At 30.9% G+C, this 24,770-nt stretch overlaps 1 protein-coding gene across 3 annotated transcripts in view; it reads left to right on the forward strand.

Annotated features, from left to right (window-relative positions):
- LOC129987558 (peroxidase-like) overlaps nt 1-24,443 on the forward strand; it is a 73,035-nt gene extending 48,592 nt beyond the window's left edge. For all 3 annotated transcript variants that reach the window (XM_056095525.1, XM_056095526.1, XM_056095524.1), the window contains 10 exons: nt 1,629-1,799; nt 2,550-2,693; nt 3,101-3,205; nt 5,857-5,967; nt 8,906-9,041; nt 12,715-13,071; nt 16,374-16,565; nt 18,512-18,681; nt 23,523-23,625; nt 24,210-24,443. In XM_056095525.1, the coding sequence (XP_055951500.1) occupies nt 1,629-1,799; nt 2,550-2,693; nt 3,101-3,205; nt 5,857-5,967; nt 8,906-9,041; nt 12,715-13,071; nt 16,374-16,565; nt 18,512-18,681; nt 23,523-23,625; nt 24,210-24,285 (1,565 nt within the window). In that variant the 3' untranslated portion in view covers nt 24,286-24,443. The remainder of the gene's footprint in view (nt 1-1,628; nt 1,800-2,549; nt 2,694-3,100; nt 3,206-5,856; nt 5,968-8,905; nt 9,042-12,714; nt 13,072-16,373; nt 16,566-18,511; nt 18,682-23,522; nt 23,626-24,209) is intronic.
- Nucleotides 24,444-24,770: the final 327 nt, after the last annotated feature.

Raw genomic sequence — 24,770 nt, forward strand, 5'->3', positions numbered from 1 at the left:
ATATTATTGTAATATATATGTACCAATTTGAGTCCTTTATAATCCTTCAATAAAGCCATCAATGTTAGGTGTAGCCACCAACAAATTTGGTGATGCCAAGGAAATTCTACGACCTCCGCATCGCTAGAAATTAGTTTTGCACAATATTAGTGATTTCGTTGAAGAATTCAAAGCTGGTAGTAGCCTCATATCAACTGTAATTATATAGTTTTCATTATGCAATTCCTAAAACTTGTGCTATCTATTCTTTTTTTAAGACTTATGAAAAGGAAAATGTTAAAATGTTAAACGCATCTTTTTAACCCTTTCTAGGGCCGTGGGAAGTATGCTTCCCACCAAAATAACCAATCTTTTTGTGAATTTCTGTAGGTTGGCATAAGTTCTGATACATTTTTTTAGAAAGACAGAAACTTAGATTCTTTAGTTCTTTATTTTACACAAAATGATGTGTCTTGATTTGATACTTAATTATTAATGAACCAAATTAATTAATTAATCAAATTAAATTTATCTAATAAGCTTAATAAATCCCTTTTCTTATTCTAATTTCAAGCCTAAAAATATTTTAACATAATATGACTAGAAAGAAATTGAACTTTAAAGGGTTAATTTATATCATCCATTGCAAAGTACTTGGTTCTTATACGATTTTTTTAGTGAAATCAGCATACTCCATTCAATTAAACTACTTCTCGAGGGAATAGAGAGTATCTCATTAAATTAATGCACGATCTTTTAAAAGAGTTTAATACTATTCTTTTGAAGACAGCTTATATCTTCTTCATAAAAACTCCTCTGAGAGTTTCTTTTAACAAGGTGTTCTTTTATAATAATAAAATCTTATTTCGTGGCTTTTAAAATAATGTTATGAGACATCTGACTTGAGAAATTGAGCTTTTTATTAGATTTTATACATGAAAAATGAAAAGAAAATGAATGTAGTTGTCAAATAATTTGTTTTCAATAGTTTATTTATATTTTAAACTTGCATGGATCATGGGAAAAGCAGCTTGGGATGTGTTGTCTGGGTTTTTTAATCTACATGACATCTACATAAAACCCTAACATGCAAAATAAATTTAAATTTGACATAGACTCTTCATAGATTACTATTAAATGTTTCACGAAATCTTGAAGATGTCTGTCTGTTTGTCCATGAACATGCGTCAGGACTACTTAGAAGCACAACAGTCCAAACAGAATGAAATTTAACTAATGCTTTTAAGATAAAAAATATTGACATAATTTAATTTCTTTTTATTTAAATTGACTTATTTGGTTTACTATGTCTGTCTGTCCAATCATGTGCATGCGAGTACTATAGTTCAAATGAGAACCAAGGATTATGCCTACATTTTAGCAAATGAAATGACAGCAAGAATGTAAATTCTGAACTAGCAATTCAATTAAAGAATCAGCGGTATAATTCAAAGTTATTACCTAAAATGTCATGCTTACGTTTTATCAATAAAACTTCCAAACTGAATACCAAATGCACAGCCTAGTGGCCCATCGTGAATTCCTAGAAGAACGAGAAGAAGCACAAAGTTTGTTTCAAAAGGTTTCTACAAATTCTGAAGCTTTTTTTTTAAACGATTTTTTAAGTTCTCTTTATACTTATATTTTAGGTTTTGAAGACTTTCAAAAATCTAAGAATGGAGATCCTTTGCCTCCCGTTAGAGACTTAACTGTGAATATTTTCAAAGATGTTCACCGACCATCTCCGAACATATCCTTCATGTTCACAATTTATGGCCAAACTGTGGCCCATGATGTATCTCTATCTGAAAATAAAAATAGTAAGTATACTACTAAGAAAGAGGTAATAATAGTCGAATAGTAAGTATACAACTAGGAATCATTTTCGTCACTTTCTAGAAGATTAACAAACAAAATAATTCTAATATATTAAAAAAAATGAACTTCCTTAAACTGAAGACTAGGAACGGAAAACGCAGTAATGTTAAAATTAAAATATTATTTAAAACTGATAAATGCCTTTTAGATCAAACTCCATTGTTACTGTATTTTCTAAATCTATATTATTTAGCAGTTCAGAAAATATTAACTGCCGCTCATAGTATTTAAGACATTCTACGTATTCTACTCATTATTCTATTTATATTCTGAAGACAGTTACTGTCACATTTGAATTACTTAAAGTGGCTTATGCATTAGACACTTTTGTCGTCTTTAATTAATTGTCACTTTAAATGCCTTTAAGTCACACTTCCCCCTAAAGCAATTTTAGAAGCTTAGATGAAAAGATTTTATTCGCCATACAGGTTAATTGGGTACATGGCGGACATTCACGCCAAGCTATAAGTTTTTGTTGGTGATAAGTCTCCAAATGTGACAATCTCCTTTATCATTTTTAATAACCCTAAAAGAGAAAAATTGATGCTTCAAAACCGATAAATCGCTAAATTTCTGCCCCTGAAGTTTGATGCTTCAAAAAATCCCAAACTAAAACAACACCATATTCTCACATGATAATCATTCTTTTATTAGGACTGCTCTGAAAAATGACTTTCACGTTACTTTTTCAGTACTTGAAAAGTGCTGTGGAGATTCGCCTGGTCATGAATATTGCATTCACATTTCAATAAGAGCAAATGACTCGTTCTATTCTCCATTCAATGTCACGTGTATGGAACTGCACAGAACTCTATCCTGTGAATTCTGCAATACCAGTAAGTTCTTTTTTGGCTTTTTCTTATTTTATGATAAAAACTTCGATATAATTCGGTTTTAACGGTGATCAAAAAGCGCCAAGAAAAAATTTCGTGAAATTATTAAAATATTATAAAGTGGTAGAAATATTTGAGAATCAAATCAAGTTCAATATGTGAAAAGTTTGGCGATTGAAATCGCCAAATTGGCGAAATTCTTTCTTGGCGCTTTTTGGTAGCCGTTACAACCAGTAAGTGCCAATACTTAAATGATAAATTTAATGAATTTATATTAAAATATTCATTTAAATTTATTTAACTAGAAACATCTGTATAGTTTATCTCTTTAAAACATTTTTATGGCACCAATTTCTCTTGTATTTACATTTAAATTGATTTCGATTAATTCTTCCTTTATTTTTCATCAGCAAAGAGACAACAGGTTAATGGAGTAACAGCTGCTTTGGATGCATCGATGGTGTATGGTACAAATAATAAAAGAATGATGGATGTACGAGCCAATGATGGAACAGGTGAAACCACCTTTACTTTTACCTTAAGAATATAAAAAAATGAAACTTTAAAATATCTTTTTAAATTTAAAATTGCATGGAAAAGTAATTATAGACCTCTTTTTCTTTTTCCAATTCTATGTTGTTTCTTTCAAAGCAAGTCTATCTTCTGAATTTCCTCATTAATAATAAATAAAGCTTTTTCACTAAGGGTATTGCAGACGGTAAAAATTATATGCAAAGTGGTTAAAGGACAAATAGATTAATTCTGCTTAAGGAAGGGGAATTTATTGGCTTAGCTGTGAGTCAAATACATTGATGGATCATGGACTCATAAGTAAATAAGATGCAGTATGTCTTCAGTTGGTCAACGCGATCCTGCTGTAGTAAATAAAATCTGAGGTGAAATATTGACTAACGTGTGTAATTAGATTATCATCAATTCGTGATAAATTGCAAGTACGTTGTTATCGGTTGGGTAAAGAAACAATGGGGTAGTTATTATATTGTTACGAACCTGTGATGCGGCTTCCCAGCATAGCTGGTTCCATAGGAGGTCCCATACATTTGGCGATTTGGCAACGAATTTGGCGACTTTGGCGCCAAAATAAATTATACCAGAAACATCGAGAATTTTCCCGATCCGTCCAGTAGGAACGGAGATACGCCTCGAACGTTCCTGATTGGTTGAGAGGCTTCTAGCCCCGCCTCCTGAGACCTATAAAAGGAAGCACCCGCAGATACCGGGCAGTGGTGAATTGGGTTGCGAACCAGTGGAGTTGAAGAGTAGTCGGAAGAGAAAGAGTAGTCGCCGTGGTGAACCAGATCGGAGTCGTAGTCGAGAAGCAGTGGTGAATTGAGTCGTGGACCAGTGGAGTCGGAGAGTAGTCGGAACCGACCTTCCAGAGATAAGCGGAGCAGCGACGGAGTGAAGCTAGTGCTGAACTAAGCTGTGTGTTACTGGCTGCAGTAGAGTCTGTTGTATGCTGCTGTTTATGCTGTTTTGTATGCTGCACGTCTCGGCTGAAGATAATCGTCTTCTGTGCTGTATATAGTTGTCGTCTCTGTGCTGTCCTGTGTGTCCGTGTAAATAAACGCCGTCGTTCTATTTTCTACTGCCGCCTGCTGATTGAGCGTCCTCCACACCATATAACCCCCACTATCCAAACGAACCCCGGAAATTTCGTAACAATATATTTGCCTTACTCTGAAATAATCCGATTTAACTCCAATATACATGATCAGGTAAGTTATCTTCCTAAAGCCATGGACTCGGTTTTCGATTTGTATCATCAATCTACGAGCACTTTCGCTTACACTGAGGTAGATCTCTGATTCATTTCCAGTTTAAGTTTGAAGGCGGTTTACCTTTTTGGTATTAAGTATTCATAATGAAATGGAAGTACAATTTCTGTTGATTAAAGCGAATTTGCAGCAGCCTGAAGATATTTTTAACTAAAATACATGGAAACAAGTTTCTCTCAAAGAATCAATGAAGCTTTGCGTATAAATCGATATGGAATTTTTTCACCCACTCGTTCCTGAGATAATTCGAATTCAGGTACCTTAGAATATTGGCACGCTTGAGTTTCTTTTTCAAAAAATAAGCCTACCCAATCCAAAATCGTAACGAAAGTTTATTATTCTCAGGGGGTTGATACGCAAAAGAGAATGCATACTAAGCAAATGGATCTTCCGATATCTTTTCATACTTCTCAAGAAACCTCTTTGTCTCCCTAACCCACCTAAGTGAGCATATTTAACAAATTAACCAAGCGCCTCCGGTATTCAGCAAATCATATAATGGATGGTTTGGTTGGTTTTGTGGTTTTTTATGGCGCAAAAGCCATATCTGGCCATACTGCGCCAAGCAAAAAGTTAAGTTAAAAAACTCAGTTAAAATAAGAAAGTCCGAAAATGGAGACAATTCCATATAGCATGACGAAAAGACAATGAAACCATACGTAAAACTTGAGCAGGTAATAAAATACAGAGAGCAGCTGGTAATAGTTTAAAAAGGAATAAATATAAACAAAGCATAAAACATTAAAATACAAGTTGAATGATAGGCTAAACGTTAAATACAATGGTAAATTGTGCTAAATCATATAATGGAGGGAAATTCGCAGTGATATCCTGATGGCCCGGGATCCATTGTAGTTTCATTTGACAAATGTTTGGAGTCTTTCATAATTTATAGAGTTAAACGCCAATAATTTTAATAACTAAAAAATAGAACTCATTTTCTTTTTCTGATATATATCGAAATCAGTTTTATTGTGTATGTACCAGCTTACTGGAACGGTAAGCCAACAATATTTATTGTTACCGAGTTTAAATCACCATTTAAAGAAAGATTAAATTTAAAACTAAGTAATATTGTAAGATAATTTGCAAAGTGAAGCAATATCAAAACAAGCTAAAATTGTTTATATGGATGAATAAATATAAATACATAAAAATTTTGGAGACACTGTTAACAGATCAGATATTTCTTATTGATGATAATCATCTGCAGCAAATCGAGTGAATGCTTTTATGTGAGTGAAAATTATGAAAAATGAAATGAGGTATCAAATAAAGATTAATGTTCTATAAATATGGAAAATTTTAGCTCAATATTCTATGAATGAATTTCATATTTACCTAAAAAATACTTTTTTTTTCCCCAGGGAAAATGGCCGTATCTTCAACTGAGTATGGTGATGATCTTCTGCCCGAAGATAACGGTCGTTACGGTATTTTCTGCCGCCAAAAGAAGCTTTTGACTTGTTTTATGACAGGTAAATGAAATATGATATCTAAGCATATATTTAATAAAAAATTATAATAATATAAAATTAAAATCTGTTATCGCAAATTTCAAGTGAGAATGTTATCATTTTTTAAATCATTGTTTGTCTTATTTAATTTAAGTCATTAGCCAGTTTAAACTGTTTGAAACTATGATATGATTATCAGATTTCTCATGACTCAATATTTAGAAAACACTGGTTTTTTTTTCTTTTTTTTTTACCTTAAATTCATACCCTTTATTGGCTAGACTGTAGAATCGGACACATGGCGCACATTCCCGCCAAGTTGTAACATTTTTGTTGGTGATAAGTCGCCAAATGTGACACCTTTCTTTATCATTTTCTAGTAAACCTAAAAGCGAAATTTCTTTATAATTTTGTGGCTCCAAAAATCTTAAACGGAAATAATATCATGTCCTCACATGATAAAAATAATTGAAATTTACCTATTTTAAACAAAGAAGACTCAAATATTGCAACCCTACGATCGATTATGTTTCATGCTTCTAAGGATGATCGAAATTCCACCTCTAGAAGCTTGAAATATACGAAATGTTCAACAAATAAAGTGAATCAAAGTTCTATTCTCAAACTTCATATCATATAATTTTATGATAAGCTTTTAAGCTTGCATCTTTAATCATGGTTACGGTAGACTTTGATTTGTGTAAGTAACGAATTTCCTATCCCTTATTTTTTTTTAATTTCATTTTTGTAAATAATGCAAATATCTTTCAGAAATTTTTTATGAAATTTTTCCGTTCTATGTTGTTCAAATTTTATTGCAATTACCATAATTTTGAAGAAAATTAAAATTAAAAAAAGAAATAACTTAATATTTATTATTAATAATAATGATTAATCCTGAACTAGTTTTTAATTCTTAACCTCCTGTATCTCATTTTATAAGTTTTTTCTGTATATCCAACTTTCTTCTTAAACCGTATTCCTGAGCTAAATTTCAATACTAAAATGGTAGAATCTGCACTACCGTTTGACCAACTGCTTATATAGATTTCTTAGCAGGTTGCCAATAGAAGAAGAACAAAATTCTAGAAGGAAATCGGATCACGAGTCATAACAATAATATCACAAAAATTCTTGTATTTTCTAGAACTTTCATTCTTATCACCAAAGTCGACGCCAAGGCTGTGAGTCATGACAGTGTCATCATTCAACGTGAATTAAAACTCATTTCATTGCTATGAAACTAACTGCGCAGGGAAACGATATTACAAATTTATAACAGCTTTAAGCATTTTTAAAAATTCTAATTAACACTTTAGATGCTTTTTTTTTCAAATTTAAAATATGGCCGAACACGTTTTATTTTTTAAAAATAATATGTTAAGTGAATGTAATTTTATTATTTTTGTGCATTTCTTACTCAATTCATTTCTACTGAGGAAAAATGTCAATACAGAAGGACACATTTTTTTATTACTTTTATGAAGAAGTATTATTCATTTCTGTTTTTAATGCGTAAAAAATTCTCACACAAAAAAATAAAAATTTTGAAAAGGCTATCAACAGTTTAGAAGTTCAAAATGATTGAAACCATCACCAAAGACAAAATGAAGTAAGGAATAATAAATATTCAAAAAGCAAATTATTGAATTCTGAAACATTAAACGTATTTGAAATAACATACTATTGAACGTATTTGAAACGTATTTGAAATAACATACTATTGAACGTATTTGAAACGTATTTGAAATAACATACTATTGAACGTATTTGAAATAACATACTATTGAACGTATTTGAAATAACATACTATTGAACGTATTTGAAATAACATACTATTGAACGTATTTGAAACGTATTTGAAATAACATACTATTGAACGTATTTGAAATAACATACTATTGAACGTATTTGAAATAACATACTATTGAACGTATTTGAAACGTATTTGAAATAACATACTATTGAACGTATTTGAAATAACATACTATTGAACGTATTTGAAATAACATACTATTAAACGTATTTGAAATAACATACTATTGAACGTATTTGAAATAACGTACTATTGAACGTATTTGAAATAACATACTATTGAACGTATTTGAAATAACATACTATTGAACGTATTTGAAATAACATACTATTGAACGTATTTGAAATAACATACTATTGAACGTATTTGAAATAACATACTATTGAACGTATTTGAAATAACATACTATTGAACGTATTTGAAACGTATTTGAAATAACATACTAGTGAACGTATTTGAAACTACTAATAACTACTAATGTCGTCAATTTTCGAAGCTTAGATTTACAAGATCTCTTGTGATTATGTAAAATCCTTAAACATTTTGAAAAAAAAATCCATCATATATTGTTGAATAATAATAATAATAATAATAAACTTCTTTGGCTTAATACTATAATACATTTTTTTCAATACGAATATAAAAATCATTATATTCGTAAATAATAATAATCCTGTACGAAATTGTATAATCCTGTATTAAATATAAAATTAAGAATTCAAAAATTAGCTACTCTTTGAAAGGCAAGGAAACATATATTTCTTCATCTATAGGAAAGGTACACGGACTTGCTGAATTCGGCATATTACTTCAAAATATCCTTAGCTTTCTTTTCAAAATAATAGATTCTTTTTATTATAAAAATTTTGACTAAAGTTGTAATTCCTAAACGATTGTATTAACGATATTGGATGAATTAATCTTCATCTTAGCTTCTTTAATAATGTTCTTCATCTTAATTATTCTTCATCTTATCACTTTAATATTATTTAGTTTTTCTTTAATATTTAGTAATAGTATATTTACAAATAACCTGTTTTACGAAATAAAATGACGAAAGTTTTAATAAAAATATTTATGACAGGATGTATTAAACTAAGCGTGATATAATTGACCATATTTCCTACTATTTTTTTTTCACAGGAGATGTACGGGTGAATCAGCATTTTTATCTTACTGGCATTTCCACATATTATATGAGGGAACACAACAGAATAGCTACAATTCTCAAGAAAATGAATCCTCATTGGGAGGAAGAGAGGCTGTATCAAGAAGCCAGGTTTGGCGTTAAATTTAAGTCATGCCATAAAATAATCCCAAATTTCATTTTAAGTTTACATATGTTTAGCGCAGTTTAATCAAAAATGGTTCTTGCGCTAATAAACTCCATTGATCCAAACCATCATTTTAAGTTTGCATTTTAAAATTAAAAAAAAATTCAATAAATTTGTTTCGGAGAAATATTCTTGAAATATTATCAAAATTATTGAAAGAAAAATTGAAAAAAAGTTTCGAATTCGTAATTCTAGACATCGTAACATGATAATATTTTTGAAACCTATTTACGTTACTCTATTTGGTTTAACTGAATTCTATATGTCATGATTTTTATATCATATAGCTAGAAAGAAGATTTTTTTTTTCTGTTCATCCGTCTTTATAACCTTCGCTTTATAGTAAATCTTTACAGTAACAGTTTTGTTTGCTTTTCACGTTTTCACATGTTTTAATTTGCAACTAGTATAATAACTTAAATACTTTATCATACTGAACAAAATACGCATTAATCTTTAATGATCAAGTATTCCTAAGGTACAATATAAAACTCCATATGGAGAATGAAGTTGTAATCCAGGAATTTAGTTTGCCAATACATTCTTTCTATGAGTGTCAAACATTTTAGCATTTTATACTATTTCTAATTTTAAGAGTTTTTGTCTAAAAAAGAGTCAACGAATTTAAAGAATTAATCTTCATTTCTCTATAAAGTCGATAGTCGACTTTATAGAGAAATAGAGCGAATTCCATACGGGGATGAGGGATTCCTCATCTCCGTATGGAAGTAAAACATAATATAGGAATTAAAGTCTTTTATTTACGTATGTAACAATTACACATTGTGGTTATCCTTTCTCGTACAAATAACATTCAAGAGGTACGCCATTTGAATACCATATGAAATATTCTTCATTTATTAGAGTACATGCTAATTACAGCAACCTAGAGATTCCCTCGCCAAGCAGTTGAAATATACCGCCAAGTTGATGGTAATCCTAAAATTGCCATCTTGGATAGGTGGATTACAGGAGAATATAATCAGCATATGGCTTGCTGTCTTGGACCCTTGAGTCGCTAATTAAACTTGGAACTGCTGTTTATAAATTATAGAGCAAGGCTAAAGAAAATGAATGGGAACATTCCTCTCGAATTATTTTGAAGTCAGCTGAACTACAGTATAGATGTTGCCCAGATGGCAAACCTCCTTCCGTAAACTTTCCTCCGTATTGTGAGGAACTGACCCTCCTTATCTCTGCTTACTAAGAACTTATTTCCATTTATAATTTGTGAAATTACTTTAAATTATCCTGTGAGTCAAGAGGCAGTATACTTTGATTAATCGCCTATTGGTTTTCAGCATAATATTTGGCCTTTTGAAAAAGTTGAAGAGTAGATACCTTCTCCGTTCTTGCAGACACTACTAGTTGCCCTAGGTAGATTCCCCCCGACAACATACAGATTACGCTTTCCCTGACACACGACTTTAAATTCTTTTCTCATTCTCAAAACTGCACAGACGTTTCTTTCTTGAATTTAAAGCTCCTAAAACCTTCAGAGTACCCGAAGATCAACTATTATAGGATATAGGGACCAGTATATATATAAAACTTCACAGGTGATCAAACTTTGAGTGTGAGATTTTATGAAAGCAATAGCAGTTGAATACGAAATAATGAAAATTAACTTGAATACTAAATAATGAAAATATAGTAAGTTATAAAGAGCACATAAAGTTATCCTGGGATTCATTGGAAAAATTTCTCTTTAAAATACATCACCACTGGTGTATATTTCATAAATTTAATTTTCGTATAGTACAAATAAAATGCTGAAAATAAAATCTAAATGCAGGTGTTTTTTTTTTTCAAAACCACCTTTATAAACTTAAAGTGCAGGTTTGCAAGGCAACGCCAACAAGATTTCCTAAGTTTTGTACGAAAATATGTACTGCAACCACTAAGGAACAATGTTTGCACGCCTATTAAAAATTGATAATTTAAGCGGAAGTCGTTGTTGAAGATTGTATCGAATTCCTAACACAGAACTAATGACTATACTAAATTTCATGTTTCCGTGGATGAAAATGACCAAACAATGGTACAACGTTTATACTACGATCTATTATCAATACTTATTTCCAGAGCTATACCGCAGAATATGTGGGGCAGAAATTTACCAAGTAATTTGCCACACATCGAAAAGGAAATTATCCTAGCAGAAATAAAGCATTTGTAAACAAGTTTGAGGCCAATCGAACACGTCTCGCATGTATCTCGTTCCAGCATTGTGCACATATTGCACAAGGACACTCTACATACATATCATCCAAATCGTAAAGCTATTGAGCTCTGCTGGTTATCTCACACAAGAATCATTCATACGCTTCTGTATACGATCATTCGAATACTTTATTCATGAATTTGTGTCACGCAGCCAATTTTTCCCATCGTGGGTTTTTTTTTTCTGATGAAGATTTGAGTACATGGGACATTGTCTTGAACTTGCACAACATGCAAGAGTGAGCAAATAGAAACCCAAGATTAAGAGCCCATCTTAACCAACGCCACTTCATCATAAATATTTGGACTAGCATTATCTGTACTATATTAATTAGTCTTTACTTAATTCCTCAAGAGGAATACCAATCATGCGTTTTAGAAACATAATTGCCGATTTAAATAAACAGGAGGCAAATAAATCCATTTACATCCACAATTTTCCCTCAATTTTCATCAGCTAAGCAGGGTCAGGTCTTGTATAGCTATTCCATATAAATAGAAGCTATCTTTATTTCTTCCATTTTTTTTTTAAAAAAAATTTTTAGGCTTATCATTCTTTTGAGAACGCAAAGCTTTTGAGAATGTAGTCGAGTGAAAGTCTGCGCATGTTATATACAATTCATGACTTTAAACCAGAGCCAGTGACCTCCACAAAATTTTCTCGCATACTCTGTAATAAAGTTGTTATCCCAGAGAGCGCCTTGCTTGACAATGGCGGACCAAATTTTACGAAATATTAATCTTTGCGTGAATTTAGAAATTTTACTGAATCTATCACGTGGTCCTTGGAGCGTGGTTTGGCGATTAATACCTCTAATGCGGTTATTAGAATCGGAAAATCGAATTTGTGTTTTGGACGCATTTTTCCCAACCGACTGAAACAAACATTTCACACAAAACTACCCTTTTAGTCACAAAATTTCATACACTTAAGTTATTGCGTTTGCAAGCTTTGGAAATTACAGACCGATAGACGGTCAAGCCCTCCTTGGATTTCGTTAAAAATTAGATGGGTGTCTAAATTTTAGATATTAGATTTGCCTACCGAATTTTACTTCATTCTAGTTTACTTCATTTGTAGTTACAATGTTAACTTATATTCGAACAACCAGACAGCCAGACTTCCTTTGGATGGATTTTGCTCAGACAGGAATCTATAGATTTGTGTGAAAACCGTATAAATTTTTTTAATGTCTAGTTCAAAGCGTTTCCGAGTTATTTCTGTCACAGGCGGATATTTTCGAACACAGGGGGGTCCGAAATTTGGAGATTCGTCAAAATCTCGAGTTCGAATTTTTTTGACGTTTGCTATGCTTTTTCTATACTACGCACACGAGACAGTAAAAATTACAGTTCTTTCTTTTGTTTTACATGCATATATAACTGTTCTCACAGGAGAATCAACACTGCAACTTTACAATGCATCACTTACAAAGAATACTTACCGGTGCTCCTTGGACCGTACATTATGGATCAATTTAATTTGACGATCAAAAATGGATCACATGGGACAAATTACAACTCTAGCTTACGACTTGGAGTCAGTAACGAATTCTCAACCGCAGCCTTCCGACTGCACAGCATGGTACCTAAATTCATGGATGGACAGCATTCGAGGTTTAAAGATTATTACTCAAATCCAGAATTACTTCAAAAGGGAAACATGGAAGAAATAATGCAAGGAAGCTACAAAGTGCCATCCGAGGAATATGATCATTATTATGTGGATGATGTGACTAATTACATGGCTAAGTAAGATTGAAATTTTTTCTAATTCCTTCTAATTTTTTCTAAACCATGCATTTTTAAATTCTGAATTACAAGGTCCGTATCTTGTGGAATGTGGGGAATACATTCTGCGGAATGGAAAAAGAGATGCATAATCCACGATTTTTTGAATAACAAATAATATTGCTATTTTTATTTTTAATTATGCGTTCCAAATATCTGTTATTTCAATCATATTATTAATTTAAAATTATTACCTAATATTAAACATAAAATTTATTAGTTGTAATTAATACTTAATTTACTAATTTAATTAACGTGTGATTGAATTAATTTATCTGTTTCAGCTTACTTCTTAAATTTTTTTTTCTCAAAACTATTTATTTAATTTATTTATTAGAGTGAACCATATTCTGGAAAAGATGAGTTAAAAATATAGGTCATTTCTTTAAAATGTTTACTTTAGTCCTATATTCTACCAATAGATGGCGCCAGCAGTAAACAGCGTACATGTAATGAAAGTCAATCATGTCACGAGCAATTAAAAATGATCTGTATGGAATAGTGCATCATCAAATACGAATATCGGTCACTCCCGTAAAGTGGAGCGGTGACTTTGCAATTTCCAGTGAAGCCTCGCACTTTCCGGTGAAATCACCGCTCCGATAAATTTCAGTGATATGAAATTCAATGATACGATACGATAATTCCAATAACCGGTACGTTCACTTTTCAATCCAATCACAGATTTCTTTCGGGAGCTTCCATTGGACAGATCGTGTCGTCACCGCTCCGGCAAATTTCAGTGATATCGTATCGATTGTTAGTTTCTATCGTGACCCAAAATCTGTAATCGAAATATCATCAGTAAGATCGTATCAAGGATTTGAATCACACCCCTCTTTCAAAAGTATTGATCACTTTTATTTGTGACTTTTTGATATTGGTTACGTAATAACCGTTCTGAAAATATTCGTCATCCCTAAATGGAAGATCTCACTATATTCCTTGAAGTATCAGAAAGATGTGTAATATCTCAAACGTATGTCTAAATTATAATTAGATAGAAAGCTAGATAGATGTAGTTTATTTAATCTATCATCTTAATTGTTTCTGTAAATATACAACAGTGAGGTGCGTACATTTGCTTTAGAAACAAAAAAAAAATAAAATGTAGAAAATGCTAAATTTATCTTACACTTAATAAGGGATTTTTTTTTTTTTTGTCGTTCTGATTAGTGTTCATCCCTTTTTCTTTAGATTTGCGTCAAATTAGTGTCAATGATGTAGCAAGAAATAACTATACATTGTTTGCCGCAGGCATTATTATGGTTAAATCAATCGCAAACGGCATCCGGTAAAAAGTATCATTTTTCGCTCCCCTCTTTCACTTTTGAGTTTAAAAATTAGCGCAAAAGTTCTGATGCTTTATCAGTATGGTGCCAATTGAGGCTTTTTTTTTTATCCTCCGTCACTACAAAATTGGCAATCTGCCTTTTTCAGTCATTTTTGGCTTTAAAAATTGGCTTAAAAGCTCTGATGTTTTGTCTCCATGGTGCCCCTAAGACTTCCAATTAAGTTTTTTTTTGACAACATTAGTCCTTGATGTGCGCAGCTGTCCGCCTCGCCACCATTGAAAAAAGCAGTATCAATATGATTTATGGTGGCCGACTCCTGCTTTAGTCACAATCCAACCATATCACTAGTCAATTTTCCTAACTGGCATCCTCTTCGAGTCAGTTGACCCTCAACCACAAGTTGGTCAGTCTTTTACCATCTTCCTTATCTTCCCCTACATCTGCCATTCTGTTTTACGAAAAATAGGCCACCACTTTGAAAAAAAATCTCAAAATTATCTATATTTCTCAAAGTGTGCGTTCCACAACAAAGAAGGCAAACTATTTTTAATTTTTGAATAGTTGACAAAAAACTGTCATAATATCTTTCATTTTTAAAAAAAATTTTTACACCTTTATAACCACACTTAAGTCATTATTTTAAACAATTAGATTCTTTCTTAGTTCTGAGATATCCATTCAATTCTTCAAATAATGATGAAATGCTCCAATTACTCCACAGATTACTCTACTTATTTTGACGCATCCTTCCAACGTTTTGGATGTTTGTGGGAAATCTCCCATGTCATGATATAATTAGTATTATTAATGGATGGTATTGTCGCTACACCAATAACAGAATCCTCTTGTGCAGAAATTTATTGTATTTTTTATTGTTCTTTTTGCCAATATTATTAAAAATAATTGCAGTAATTGTTGTGATAAAGATTTTTGAATAAAGCATGTATAAATATTTACATAACTGTTTTTTTTTAATTATTGAAATATATCTTATATAATAGTTATATAGAGTGATTCAAAATTCGTCGTTAACCTTTTTATCAGTACTGCTTCTATGATCATTTTATTTAAAGATAATAACGATTTAAAGATAATAATGATTTTTTATTTAAAGATAATAACGATACAGATGTATGATTATTTTTGTAGTTTTCAGAATTTTTAGTAACAATTTCAGAATCCATTTAATAAAGTAACGATTTTTTCCCCTACAATTTGCACTAACATTAAGAAACGCATAATGTATGAAGTAAATGAGATAAAATAACTAAACTTGTAATTAGTAATGTCTTATTTTTAATGAATAATATCTGTATTTTTAATCAATCCTGTATTAAGTATTGAAATTAAAAGTATTCAAAAAATACACTAATCTTTTTAATGGACATTTCAGTATAGAATAGGTTTTTATAAAAAATCTAGCGATTAAATAAAAATTGAGCAAATGTGACGATCTAATAAAAATATGGTAAGGATATTAGATTTTTATTACAATTCAGTTTTTGATTCAACTTTTAATAATTTCTTTGGAATTAGTTTTATTAATAATAATTATGAATGCATTTTTGGGAGTAAATAATGAATGACAAAATTCCACTTTTACGTATATAAAAATAAATGAAACACATAGTTGCATGCCTAAATTGGGATTACTTTTCCCAATTACTTTTCTCCTTGTTCTTTTAAAGGAATAGCCTATATAACTAAGACTTACCGATATTTCTTCCAATTATTCAAGCAAAATATCAATCTCTTCTAACATACGTTGTTTAAGAATTTTTTTTAAGTGAAATAACCTAGATCGTTTAAAAATTATCAGCATTCTTATGAGGAGTTAAAAAGTAATGTTCTTGAAAACAAACAAACGAAAAGAAACCTAAGAGTTATCTTATTCTTACAATTATTACTTCATGCTTTATGTAGAACCATCCTTAAATTTTGATGAAAAGTCTATTTATATATTCATAGGCGGCGTGGAGTACCTTATGGTCTCGATTTAGGTTCCCTCGATATTCAAAGAGGAAGAGATCACGGCATAGCTCCTTACGTGGTCATGGTGAGATTCTGCTCTGAAGGACGAGTTGTCATTACGACCTTTGATGACCTTGCGCCTTTGCTGATGACAGAGGAAAATGCAGAAATGTTGAAAGAAAACTATAAGTAAGCATGCTTAAATTTTTATAGTTTTTTTGTATAAATTTAAACGAATATTGTAATTCTTAAATTAATTTTTTATTCCATTAAATTTGTATTAAATCGTATTGATTACAATAAAAATAGAATGAATAGAAAAATATTTAGAAAAACACCAGAGTATAATTGTAATTTTTAAGATATCTTTGAACTTTATCTATACCCCAATACAAGTTAGTTTGACAAACGACAATATTAAAAATTGCTAAAAATATAATTTTCTACCTTAAAAGTAACTGATGCATTTGAATAGAATTTGGTTTCAAATATCGATACTCAATATTAGTGTCCTGCTTTGATATAAGAAGGAGATTTTTAAAAGAAAATGTCTTTAGATTTTCTTTCATTAGGCAATTTAGTTCTTAGTCGTCATATCTATTACACACCGGAATAATATGACAAAGACAACATTTATATTAATAAATTTCGTCTTTTTTTTCTTAGCATCATGGAACCCATTTATTTTTAAGGATTTAAGTTAATTTTATTAATAATCTCATTTTTAAGACACATGACAGTTATTTATTGATAGAAATTTTAATTTTGGGCACCTGTCAGATGAAAAGGACGATACTTGAGACAGCCCCTCCATATCTAATACGTCCACTGCCCACTAGAGGGTATTTAACTCTTGATACATTTAGCGCACACCAAAACTATACACTGGTCATGAAAGTCAATATCTGGTAGCAGTCCACCGCCAACTCTCATTTTAAACAATATGAATTCAGCCTATGCATTATCTCAATTTTCATAATATTATTCAATATTCATATTCATTCAAGAAATCATTAGATTTTTTTCTATCACTTCCTGGAAAAAAATTCTTTAAAAGAATACTACTTGCATATGCAATTATAAATCGCTGTTGATCTTGGAAACTGAATACTTTCTATTCTGACATTCTCTTGAAGTATTGATACAAGTTCATTAAAATGACAGAAAGGGGAAATTAGCCTTACGTGAAATAAGCCGTTGTTTAAATATTTTCCTGCTACATATCAAAGAGTTCTTCAATTTACCCAGTTCAGTTGTTGTTTATAGTGCAACTATGTAATTATAACTATTGTAATATCCTGATCAAGACTGATCAAATAACGAAGCAGAATATCCAGACAATTCTTTATTTTACAGCCTATATATACAAAGAACAACTTGTTCTAATCTTGGTTAAATAAATAGTTATTTACACCTGTAGTAGGAATTACAACAGTCAAAGTCAAAGGTTTTTCTTGAAACTCAGTTTTCCATCACGTCAACACGACCACTCCAGGGGTAGTTTCTCAGATTCCGAACTCGTGGGCGTAGTACAATTGTCTTCTGAAATTCATTTCTTTTCTTCTTAAAATCAAAAAATCTCCACACTTTATTTCAGCGACTATCTCCACCTCTTAATTTAAATTGGTCATTTGAGCTCTCTTTCTGCCAATCGGGGTTCAGCAATATGCTCTCTCAGAGGCGCCAGTGGGTCGTGGGAAGGTCCTTTCACAAAGAGAAACATCTAGCATCCAGATGTTTGGACATCCCTTTCTCTTTTAAGGTACTATCAATACCTCTTGGACGAGGAATTCCACATGTGGTCTCTCATTGTAGTCGCTAATGAACAGATGCGAGATCACCCAGGTGAAAAGATCCACCAACTGGCTATCTCGAGGAGTTTAGTAAGTAACAGCGACGGCACAGCTGGCTGTAAATGTCTTCTCAGTACTGGGAAACGGGGAATGTTGCACTATGTTTGTTAGTAATGTATTTTTAGCATGCTAAAAAATAAGCTAAGACGTGCATAATGCGTATTATTTCAGTCCTAAACTATTAACCTGGGTTTCTTTAACAACTTATACAGTCTGTTTTTCTCTATATATTAATTCTTAAAATTTATACTAACGTGTCATGTAATTTTATATATGTCACAGCGCAGTGGAGGACATCGACTTATTTGTCGGAATACAAATAGAAAAACTCTTTCCTGGAGCAGCGGTGGGTCCAACGGCTGCGTGTGTCATCGCTATGCAGTTTTATTCTAACAAGTTTGGGGACCGATTTTTCTTTGAACATAAAGGCGAAGTACCCTCCTTCACTGCAGGTAATCCATCTTTTATTTGAATAAAATTATATAATATTAGTTTGGATTATCATGAAAAATAGCAGCTTAGATTGCAAGAACAAAAGTAATTTATAATAGTAGTTTGTATTGTCATGAACAAATGTAGCTTATAATAGTAGCTTGGATTTAGGGATTGCAATACAGGACCAAAATTTCAATACCGGTATTCGGTATTTTTTAAATTTTAATACCGGGATACCGGTTTTAATACCGGTTTTAATACCGGTATTAGAAATTTTGGAAAAAGAAAGAAAACACAGGTGTTTCTTTTTTTTATTTGCCAGTTTTGTTAGATAGTGTAAATATCACAAAAAATAATTTGTAACTTATAAATTATAACAGTATATAATCAAAAAAAGGAAAGAAACATCTTATTTATTTAAATCACAAAAAAGTGTAAATATCACTATTCAGTCTGTGGTATTATTACAAATGTTTTAAATGGATCTTAAAAAACTTAATGCATCAATTGTACTGTCATTAAGCCTGAAAAGTAATTTTGTGTAAAAATGACCAGCTGTTGAAAACGCTCTTTCGGTATCTACGCTAGTTGGTGGTACTGTTAGCAATGCTCGATATACTTTTTCCAAGTATTTACCTCTAAATCCCACATCTTCAAATAAATCGATTTCTCGTTGGATGGTTTTGGATATAGCTGATTTCTGTATCGTATTTTGGTACGTTGAATTTTTTTTTTTTTTTATTTATCGCTAATTCTAATTTTTGTTCAAGAGACAATTCCTTATCACTATCGACAGTAGTGACATCATAATCTTCGAGAATTGAACCGAACTTTTCTGAATGTGGATCGGTTTTTGGGTTTAAAATTTTAAGAAAATTTACTCTGAACTTAATCAGATTTGAATTGGTTATTTTCTTTTCTTCTTTTTCATTTTCATTTTTAAAATCATTATAATTATGTAAATACCATAAGACATTTTCAATTTCGGTATGCCTTTCTTCTGTGCGATTTTTCAATGTAATATATAATTCTTCAGATAGTGATGTGCGCTGTTCTTTCAGTGACTGCACCATGAAATTTATTGTTGCATTAGCTGTTAATAAATTAGAATCTCTCCTACATAATGCCTCAATAGTCAGTTTTATTGGAAGTAGAGCTGATATAGTTCTGGATATTAAGTCGAATTCACTATCTGAAAAAATAATTTACAGGTTTAAGTCGATTATTGCTTTTTGGATTGGATTTCTCAGTTTCAAAAATCGCTCCATCATTAGGAGTAAACTGTTCCAACGTGTTTTAGAATCTAATATTAACATATATTCTGTTTTATTTTCAGTTAGTATATATTTTAGCAATATATCCTTTTTATTGGGGAATGTTTAAATATCTTAACAATTTTTCAAACTTTATAAATTATAGGAAGTAATTCTTGATAGGTTAATATTTCATCCTCATTAGCAATATCTTTTTCAACTATTACATTGTCAATATCACTCTCACTCTTACTCTTTTCAAAGTTGGAGTCCGAAGTTTCTATATCCACAGTATTTGGATTCTTCTGTTCTTTATTATTTTTTTTTTGGTATAATACATCTATTACTCCTAATTGAATTCCATGCGCACAGCACAACTGTTAATTTTCGCCAATCAACTTTCCAATTTTTTCATAATTGTTTCTCCATCAGCCGTTATGGATACAATATTTTCTTTCAGGGATAATCCATGTTTCGATAATTTATATTTAAGCAATTAATTAAGCCATTAATTAGCTAATTAATTTCGCCAGTTAGGGAGACATAAAAACAAAAACCTGTACTATTTTGCTATTTTCGCGATACCTGATCATATAGTGAAGACAAAATTTCTTAATATTTCTTCTTTAAAAATTTCTAGTAAATACCGAAAAACCGGTATTTAAACTTGTGAATACAGGTATTACAAAATTGTACAAATGGCTCAAAATACCGGTATTCGGTATCCCGGTATACCGGTATTGCAATCCCTACTTGGATTGTCATAAACAATTAAAATTTGGATTATCATGAATTATAGTAGTTTATAATTGTAGCTTTCTTTATCATGAACATAAGTAGCTTACAATAATAGTTGGGATTTTCATGAACAATAGTATTTATAATAGTAGCTTGAGTTATTATGAACAATAGTAGTTTGGATTATCATGAACATTCTATTTAAAAAAAAAACAACTTATTCTTAAACACCTATATGAGAGGAATACTAAAAGAACCAAAACAGTTATTTGGAAATTCCTTTAAGCTTTAATAACCATTGGTTATAGATTCCTTTAAGCTTTATTAATCACTGGTTTTCATATATGTATATATCGTTCAAATTATTCAATTTTAAGCTGTCAAACTTATTTGACAAGATTAAGAAACACGAAATTAATTGAATTAGTGAAAAAAATACCGTGTCTGTAAATTAAAAAGTACACAAGGTGTGGAAAAAAAAACCTCGGACAAAGTTATTACGGCATGGAATAGAAGTTAATTAATTTAGTTTTAATTTTTGTTCACTACTTTTTGTCTACCATATCAATTATAACATATTTTATAATGTATCTTTTAGCTTACATATTGTTTTTTTTTTATAATATCAAGCAAAAGATATGCTATTTTAGACTTGTTTAAACAAGGAAAACGACAGTATGAAGTCGTTCACTTTCTTAATATGCCTCGGAAAACAGTGTATCATGCAATCTATTGTTCCAAAGAATTTGGCAATGACGGTCAAATTCCAGGAAACGATCAAAAACGTATGGTGAACACTTTCAATAGCTGTAAAGTTTCAAAATTTGAGTTCAATGAAATTCGAGGGTTTCTATGAGAAAGATCGCTAGTGAACTGGGAATAAGGGAGCTATCAGTGCAATGAATGGCAAAAACAGAGCCTGGACTAAAGCTCTACAAGTTTCAAAAAGTTCAGCTTCTCACTGAAGAAAACCAACTCGTGCTACTCCAAAGACTCCAAAAACTTTTGAGATGGGTCGCAAGTCAGCGCTGAGAGAGATTATTTTGCACTGATGAGACACTCTTTGCTATCCAAAAGCTCATAACTCATAGAACTAGAGGATCTAATCTGTTGACGTTCCAAACATATCAGCAATTGTTGAACATCGCAAAAATCCAAAGTCGGGCGTGGCCTGGGACGGAATTTGCGCAAGCGTCAAAATATCTCTGATTTTTGTGGATGAGGGCTTTAAAACAAATCAAAAACGGGGCATTCTAGAAGGTGTTGTATTTCCATGGGTCAAATCACACTTCTGCAATATAAAGTGGGAGTTTCAACAAGACTCCGCACTAGCTCACAAGGCTAAAAAGACGAAAGAGTGGTGCAAGGCGGATTTCTCTGATGTGGTATGAATATGGTGCTCATTTGAAGAATGGGCACAATATTCACCGAATCACAATCTCATGATTACAGAGTATGGTCCATTTTGGAGTCAAGGGCTTGCACTAAACGACATAAAAGTTTGGACTCTCTAAATAAATGGCTTAGGCGGGAATGGGATACATTAAAGGTAGAAGCCAGGTGACCCATTGCTGAAAATTTTAATAAGTGTTTGCGCCTCTGCATTGCTGCAAAAGCCGACCAGTTTGAAACTAATTAAATTTATTATTAAAGGTCTACTCTTATTATTATCTGTTATATTTTGTTAATTTATTCGTTTTTAATCATTTTATATAAAAAATTGTTTGTTCGGTTTTTTTTGTCGCACCTTGTATATATTACAGCATAAAAGAAGTGAAGGTCCTATTTCGGTGTTACTGTCTACACAAAATAGTTATTTTATCTTAATTTTAACATTAGCTAAAACACGCGATTGAATATTTTGATAGATAAAATGAGTTTGAAGTTCATTATAATATTACAGAAATTTTCTTAATATAAAAGTTTTATTAAAATTAATTTAATAATTTGTCTGGAATGAAATTAAAATCATTAAAATGGTAATATTATAAGTTTTAAATACAAAATTTCTTTTAATGATTTAATAAATTTGTTTTGAAATAATAAGCTTATTTTCGTACTCTACAAATCTCTCTCTTTGACACCTATGTTTTTATGCGTATAAACTTCAATTGTTGCATCAGTTAAAACCTGATGATAAACCACCAAAAGAAATGTTACAAAAATAGAGGATGATAAAAATTTTCTACAACCTGTAACTTTTTTAGATGAGGCCTGATACGTTTCACGTCAATGCCTGATACGTGAAACGTATCAGACATTGGGGGCAAATATTCGAATCGTTGATTTGAAAATCCTTATACTATACTGGAGAAAGCAAAAACATTTCCTAAAGTAAACGCTTGATTTGGTTTACAGCATAATCAGTTTATTGGGGTTTCCTTTTTCTTTTCTAAAGTAACTGTCCACTCTGACAATTACCTTGATATGCTTGAAATTTTTGCATTGCCTCAAGTTGAGGACTTGAGCCCAAATATCGTTTCCCAGTAGTATTGGCCATTATTACTCTGGGCGAAAAGTTTTAGACGAGAAGTTTCCCTGGCGATAGATGGGAAGAGAAGGCTAAATACCATGGATACCAAGATCTCCAGAATTTCCTTCGAATTTCTTTTAGAGATACGTAGAAAAAATTATTTACCAATTTCCAGTTTATGACATTGATGAGCTGAAAATTCGAATTACTGCAATCATTCAGTGTTGATCTGGCAATGCTTCGTAGAACATGGTTAGAAATATCGTGTTGACTCGAAGTGCTGCATGTTACTATAAATATCTTTCTTTGTCTACTTGTAATTAATTTTTAAAGTTTTTCCGTACTTTTCGAACACCCTGTCGTTTTATTATAATTATTAATATTATCATTGCAGCTCAGAGGAACTCTCTCAAGCAGTGCTCTTTATCTCGAATTTTATGTGATAATTCTGATGTGAGATATATACCAAAGAATGCTATGCTTCTTCCTAGCATCACGTAAGTTTAATATTAACGTATTAGTTATTGTTTCATAAAAAACGCTCTCTCAAAATTTGGCTCAAAATTATGAGATGCAATACATAGGAATTGTTTTCAAATCTAAAATTTTTTTTTGAAAAATTATTTTATTCAAATATAATATTTATGGAACTTAACAATTCTAGTGTTTCTGAAATTATAACTACCATTCCTAAATTTAAAAAGAAGGAAATATTCATGTTTTTATCCAAAGATGGCAGCACAATATGTATAATAATTTGTTAATAAGTTTAATTTTATTTGAAACTGAATTTAGATGGATCTTTGAAAAATACAGGAAACATTGTATGAATTTTATTTTTTGTTTACACAAGAGAGGAATATTATTTTTTTATAAATTAATGTGATTATATTAAATTCTTTTTTTTATAAATATGTAATGTTTTAAGTAAATTTCTTTTCTTATAGCATAAAAATATTTTTAAAAATTTAAAATGAATTTAATTTCATAAATCAATTTTTTTCAGAAATTTTCGTACATTTTTAAATATTATTGAGACTGGTGCAAAAGATTTAAATTATTTTCCGTTCCATTATTTCAGAAATCCTGAAGTGCCATGTGAAGAAATTCCAGAAATTGATCTTTCACTCTGGGCAGAACGTCCATCACTGTCTTAATTCGTAACTGTCATCCAATTTTTTTCATTATTATTTTATTAGTTAGTGAGAAATATTGAGATACTTTCATGCTGTAACTATTTTTATAAACCTTGTTTCGTCAATCATGTATTATTAAAAAATGTTCAGCTTTCCATCATAACAATATTTTTTGAATAAAGGCGTTTGAAATCAATTTTATTCTTAATTAATTTAAAATATATTTTTAATCCTTTTTCTTATTAAGTTATTAGAGTGTTAAATTTCTAAAATGTGTAGCCGTTGGCAAAGAGTTTTAAAATAAATTTAAGTCGAAATTTTTAATTATTTTTTACGAGCGTTGAGAAAATGAGGCATTCATTAAAGAAATCAGTAAACAACTAGAAAAAAGAAGGGGGGGGGAAGCATTTGTTACTTTATTATATTTGAAGATAGAACCCGGAATATCTCTAAATGTTTACAATATTATTAAGACATATCTTTAAATATTCTTGAGCATTCAGGGG

The sequence above is a fragment of the Argiope bruennichi genome, chromosome 10 (assembly GCF_947563725.1).
Source record: "Argiope bruennichi chromosome 10, qqArgBrue1.1, whole genome shotgun sequence".
NCBI classification, from domain to species: domain Eukaryota; kingdom Metazoa; phylum Arthropoda; class Arachnida; order Araneae; family Araneidae; genus Argiope; species Argiope bruennichi.